This window comes from Quercus robur, chromosome 1 (genome assembly GCF_932294415.1).
Source record: "Quercus robur chromosome 1, dhQueRobu3.1, whole genome shotgun sequence".
Classification (NCBI taxonomy): Eukaryota; Viridiplantae; Streptophyta; class Magnoliopsida; order Fagales; family Fagaceae; genus Quercus; species Quercus robur.
This window is the reverse complement of record NC_065534.1, coordinates 15,412,570-15,418,899: the sequence shown is the minus strand read 5'-3', so window position 1 is coordinate 15,418,899 and position 6,330 is coordinate 15,412,570. Positions and strand designations below refer to the sequence as shown.

Sequence of the window (6,330 nt, the reverse complement as noted above, 5' to 3'; positions counted from 1 at the left end):
CTCCGCCTCTATGTATTTTCTGTTGAAGACAGCAAAATAAGCCTCAGTACAGCTTTACAGTTTTCTGTTAAATAGGAGAAGTGGGTGTCTGACTCTGGTGTTGCCTTCTAAATGGGAAACTGGGGTATTATTGTTTTCTCTCTTCTTCTCTGTTCTCCTCTGTTTCATGGAGAAATAGCAGTAGCTGCAAAAGCCAAGGAAGGATCAGAAGAATGGGGATATGTTGAAGTCAGACCCAGTAAGCCATTTAAGTCACACTGATAAAAAAGTTTGTTTCTTTTTTGTGTTCTCTTTTTAATTTTCTCAAATGGAATTGTAACAAATGGATCTTGGCTTGTGTGTTTATGTGGTTTTTGAATTACACAGAAGCCCATATGTTCTGGTGGCTTTATAAAAGTCCATACAGAGTTGAGAATTCCACAAAGCCATGGCCTATCATTCTATGGCTGCAGGGTGGACCTGTAAGTATTGGTATTGATTTATAGAAATGAATGAATGTGAAAAAAACTTAGAAACTTGTGCTGTTGTCTAGAACATATATTTTTTGAGTTTCTTCATGCTTTCATATATGAATATTTGTATTTGCTTATAATTCACTGTCAAAATATAGGGTGCTTCAGGAGTTGGGATAGGGAATTTTGAAGAGGTTGGGCCTCTAGACACTGATTTGAAGGCACGGAATTCGACATGGTTGCGAAAAGCTGATCTTCTGTTTGTGGTAATTGATTGGAACTCTGTTATGAAGTAAATGGTTTTGAATTTTAATGAATTTTTTGTTGGTTTTATAAACCAAATCACTCGGTGTAATGTAGGATAATCCAGTTGGAACCGGATATAGTTTTGTTGAGGATGAAAAAATGTTTGTGACAACCGATGAGGAAGCAGGAAATGATTTAACAACATTGTTGGAGGAGTTATTCAATAAGAATGAGAACCTACAAAAGAGTCCCCTGTACATTGTAGCAGAGTCTTATGGTGGTAAATTTGCTGTCACTCTTGCACTAGCAGCCGTGAAAGCCATAGAAGCTGGGAAATTGAAGCTTAAACTGGGAGGTAATCTCTTTTCAAGCAGTTTTTCTCTGAATAGCAATATCAAGAATCTGAAAATATACTTATGGAAAGTTGAAAAAGAAAATAAAGATGGGTCATTTTCATTGTGCCCAGGATATCTGTAATTCTGATTTTGTAGATTTTTTTTCTTCTTCTAAAAAGTGACTTATTTTGTGATTATATATGCTTCTTCCACATGTAGGAGTGGCATTAGGGGACAGCTGGATCTCCCCAGAAGATTATGTGGTACTTAGTCCTAATTTTTTATGTCCAATTCATATGCTATCACTTAATGATTGATTCTCTGAATTAAAAAAAATGCAACTCCTATATTTCAGTTAAGGTTTAAATTTGATAATGCAGTTATCATGGGGTCCTCTTCTCAAAGATGTCTCGAGAATTGATAACAATGGGCTTCAGGCATCAAACAGGTCTATGTTATGTACTTTTAATTAAAATGTAGAATAAAAACCTATGAGGATTGGAGATTTTCAGTCCACTAACAAACCCATTTCATTAAACAGTGTCGCTCAAAAAATTAAGAAACAAATTCAGGAAGGTCAATATGTTGAGGCAACCGATTCGTGGTCAGAACTTGAGTCAGTGATTGCCAGATTTAGCAATAATGTGGTATACTTTTGCCCCATAATGAACATGTAACTATTTGTATCTAAAATTCAATTATAGCCTAAAAATATTGCTTTCTTTTGGGGGGGGATTTGCATTTTGCAGGACTTCTACAATTTTCTACAGGATTCTGGAAGTGACTCGATATCCATAACAGCCATGGAATCATCAAAAGCGATTTCAGGAAGAAGATATTCAAGATATTTGAGTTCCTTGAGGTCTTCTCTTGCTGCTACTGGTGGTTTGGATGATATTATGAATGGTGTCATTAAAAAAAAGCTCAAGATTCCGGAAAATGTGACGTGAGTTTCCTTCTCTCTAAAAGGGGAAAAAAAAATTGCTGAAAGCACATAATTCATAAAGAAGTATATAAGTGTTTTATTTGCAGGTGGGGAGGACAGTCAGATTCTGTTTTTACAAAGCTTTCAGGGGATTTCATGAAACCAGTGATTAGTGGGGTAAGAAATTAAAGTAGGCACAAAGAAGTTAAAATGTTTCATATTTGTCTTAAAAAGTTTCAAATAGTTTTACTTAATTCATACATATGAACTAGTTATTGAGCATCAACTAGTTGAATTTGAGCCTATTTGGTAGAAGAATTAATGTGAGGGACAGAAAACAGAATCTAACATCTTAAAATTCTCCTTTGGCCTAGTAAGATAAAAATATGGTGAAACTTGCTTGAGCTTCGGCTTAACATGCATGCTTCATCCACATGGTAATCTTATTTTTGTTCTATATTAATCAAGTTGTTAGATTGTTATATAAATTAAGATTCTCTTTGTCTTCGTGTACCATTTTTTTAATGAATAAAATATGTGGATAGCTCCGCTGCCTGGCATTGATGCAGTAAATAGAATGATCAAAACTTGTATCGAAACTGAAATATAGTAAATACATTGAAAACGAAATTGATATTTTATGGCAGGAAGATTCCAAATTACTCTCTTTCATTCATTAATTCATTTATTTATTCATTCATTCATTTCTTAGATTTGACTCTTCTATGAAGTTGACCCGAAAGACTTACTTAGTCCTTACCTATGTGGCCTTATTATGGTTTACAATTTTTGTCTTAAAAAATCTTAAATTAGTGACCAATTCTTATTCTTTTACAGGTCGATGAGCTCCTTGCTAAAGGAATAAATGTGACTGTATACAATGGACAAGTAAGATTACTCAGGTCCTTTTCAACAATGCGATAAAGTTATGGGATTTGAGAAGGGCTAGCAGCCCATCTGGACCACCCACTATTATATGATTTTTGTCTCTTAATTTCCAATATAATGTTGACTTGATAGGAATCACTTAGAAAAACACAATTATTTGGTTGATTTTCTGATTGTAATGTCATTAATGGGTATTATTAATCTTCCTAGCTAGTTTAACCTTAATGATGGGGCTGATGTCATAGTCTCGTTTGTTATTATTTGTAGATTGATCTTATTTGTGCAACGAAGGGGACACAAGCATGGGTTGAGAAGCTCAAGTAACTCTCTCTATCTCTTTCATCCTTTTCTTTATTTCATCTTCTTCTTCTTCTTTTCTCACTATTGTGTAATTTAGATTACCCTTTCATGTGAGATTATTATTGTTTTTTTAAAAGTTTACCCTATAAATTTTTACTTAATTACATGGTAAAATAAGCCTAGCTAACCTAATCCATGTATTAGGTGGGAAGGGCTGCAAAATTTCTTGAGCACCGACAGAACCCCTCTCTATTGTGGGAGTAATAGAGGAAGTACCAAAGGGTTCAGGAAGTCATACAAAAACTTTCACTTTTATTGGATTCTTGGAGCAGGCCACTTTGTAAGTCAACTATTAACTGTACCTTCACAAGTCTTTTCTAATCTCATTATTGTCATAATTAACCTCATCATCCTAACTTTTCCCCCCAAAAAAATAAAGGAAAAAAGACAATTCTTTCCCTTTTTTTTTTTTTTTTTTTTTTTTTTTTTTTGTCGGCAAAAACCCATTATTTCCATGAAAAAAGTCGAATTGTCACGGTTGCTATAATTTCTGTCATTAGTGGATATGTGTCATTGTTCCTTCACATTTTCGGGATTGACTATTACAATTTTTAAAGGAGTACCACTGACACACATGGTCAAATCTAAAATAATTTCTTTACGATAAAATTGAGTGCCACTAGATTGGGCACTAGCCTGTATAAAATTGCATATACTCTGATATGCAACGGAGTATATGCAATACTTCCTCCCTTTTTAAATATCACTTATTTGTTAAAAATTAAAAATTTATTATTGAAAATATATAACAAAATAATTTTTAAATATAAAAATAATACTATGAGACCAAAAAATACATGAGTATACACATTTTTCTAAGTTTGTGGTCTCATGAACATTGTCATGAGACCCCAAAAAAAGACCAAACACCAAACACATCAGTGCTATTTAAACTTGCACCTATTATCAAATATCATTGCACAAACTTTTATTGTGTGTCCATCACATTCATTTTAAAGCATTATTATAAAGTAGCTTATAACTGAGTGACCCGATATTAGAGATAAAGTCAAAACTTTGAGTTTTAAAATTATTACAAAATTATTTTGTTTAAAATTTTTTTAAAAAAAAACCAAAAATTTTAATTAAGTTTGAATATTTTGTTTTAAATTTTATCACCTATGAGTGGTTGTCCACATGTCAAGGAATGGCTCCGTACCTGCATGCATCATTGCTGTCTCATTGAGAAATAAAGCAATAGCATGTGAGGTTACATATGGATGTACCTTTTTTTTTTTTTTCAAAGAAACACACATGGGTGTACCTAGAACAGAAAAATAATGAAAAAAAAAGGACCACAAATGAATAAAGCATTATTCTAAAGCATTTTTCATCCACCCCACGAACCCATGTTCGTGTGGATGCCACTTCCCTAACAAAAAGGTAAAAAATAAATAAATAAATAAATCTCTAAATTATGTTAATGATTATCATAAAAGATTTCAGCTGGAATTAGCATAATTTTCATATCTTTGTTAATACATTAAAATTTTAAAAATCATTATTCATGCTAGGTTTAAAAAATGATTTTGACAAACATGGGGCTAGAGAAGGAAAAAAAAAAATAGGGTAAGTAAATCCCACGCGCTGGTAAAATTGTGAGAGTGACATCTCAATTGCATGCATACATAGAAATTACGTACGTGAGGGATGATAAGGTAGTCCAAGCTAAACATGGTGCAAGTACTAAAGATGATAGTGTCAGATTGTAATCAGAAATATCAGATAGCTGACAAGTTGCTTATCCTGTGGAAAACAAAGTCACAGGAGACATAAGAGTCAGAAAAAAACTGACAAATTGAAAGGATGGGTGAATTTATTGGATTCTGACTTTTGTAAAAAAAAACTGTTTCAATGATTTTTTTGCAGGTACCAGTGAACCAGCCTTGCGTTACGTTAAACATGATAGGTGCCTTCACACAGTCACCAGCGGTTTCTACGTAGAAAGAAAATATAAAAAAAAAGCCATTCAAAAAAGTTACAAATAATCAAACCAAAAAAGAGGGTTGGTCAGATCAGATGGAAGCAATCATAGAGAGTTGAACAAGCAAACAATCAAAGTAAAGACGAGAGTGGGAGGAACAATGACGAGATGATGAGATTTGCAGATGGTGGAAATATATCAAATGCTGTCTTATTTATCAATTTACCATTCATTATCTTTAGCAAAAATAAAAATAAAAAATGTCTTGTCATTTAATTTTAAAAAAAAAAAAACTGAATTTCTCTCGATCTTTTTTTAGTTGTTTTTTCTCCAGATCTAGTCTTTTTTTTTTTCTTTCCTTCTCTTGGGGTTGAGACTTGCATACATGGAAGCATACAGCCTTAATAAGAATCATGGATAGATTGCCTTCTGAACTTTCATGCCTTTAAGTGCAAACAACAGTAACTTTCTTATACACAGGGAGCTCAAACATCGAGCTCCAACATGCAAATGAATAATGAAAATACCTTCACTGAAATAAAGCACTTTATTGCTCCCTTCCATGCAAATGAGACATGTGATAAGCTAATGCCACCACTTATTGTGTACATTCATTAAAGAAACCAAGAATTTATGAGCACAATAAGAATTTATGAGCACAACGTAAGAATAAAACATGGTTAAATTATATTATTAGGTGTTTACGAAACACATAATGTGGTGTTCCTCTTCTCATATTCATGATGGATCACACTAATTAAATTCATAGTGAGATCAATTATGAATGTAAGAGGAATGAGCCCAAATTCATTATATTACAAGAACAACTAATAATTTTTCATAAAACACCATTAAAACAAATAAGATCTTCAAAAAAAACAAAAAATGGTCATCACGGTGTTGTCTAATTAGAACTAAACCAACAATTAAATACTCAGGCATTTAATATTTCTAAAAATTTCTAACAATATATCATAACACGAAGGAGAAAAAGAATAAACAAAATCATAGGGATCAAGATGCTATAAAAAAAAAAAAAAAAAAAAATTAAATTACTAATGTGTGCCTTTAGAGCATCCACATCAGTGGGTGCAAAGTCTTGCATAATAGAAAAAGTTACTCATTTTGCACATTTTGACCCAAAAAAAACCCACATCAGTAGGTGTAAAATTGTAAATTTATGCACAATTAATACAATAA

General features: G+C 32.5%; 1 protein-coding gene across 1 annotated transcript; it reads left to right on the top strand.

The window, feature by feature from the left end:
* On the top strand, positions 1–5,564 carry LOC126722794 (serine carboxypeptidase-like 51). Its single transcript, XM_050425943.1, has 13 exons — positions 1–238; positions 367–461; positions 611–718; positions 813–1,053; positions 1,253–1,296; positions 1,414–1,481; positions 1,575–1,680; positions 1,783–1,979; positions 2,066–2,135; positions 2,796–2,846; positions 3,114–3,166; positions 3,351–3,486; positions 5,076–5,564. Exons 1-13 carry the CDS (start codon positions 112–114, stop codon positions 5,148–5,150), a joined length of 1,371 nt encoding a protein of 456 aa, XP_050281900.1. The 5' UTR covers positions 1–111; the 3' UTR covers positions 5,151–5,564.
* Positions 5,565–6,330: the final 766 nt, after the last annotated feature.

Bases quoted from the DNA above. Each gene is read 5' to 3' on its own strand.
- LOC126722794 (XM_050425943.1), top strand. From the start codon at position 112: ATGGGAAACTGGGGTATTATTGTTTTCTCTCTTCTTCTCTGTTCTCCT. The intron at 1,054-1,252 runs GTAATCTCTTTT...TTCCACATGTAG, and splicing joins ATTGAAGCTTAAACTGGGAG to GAGTGGCATTAGGGGACAGC. The intron at 2,847-3,113 runs GTAAGATTACTC...TATTATTTGTAG, and splicing joins TGACTGTATACAATGGACAA to ATTGATCTTATTTGTGCAAC.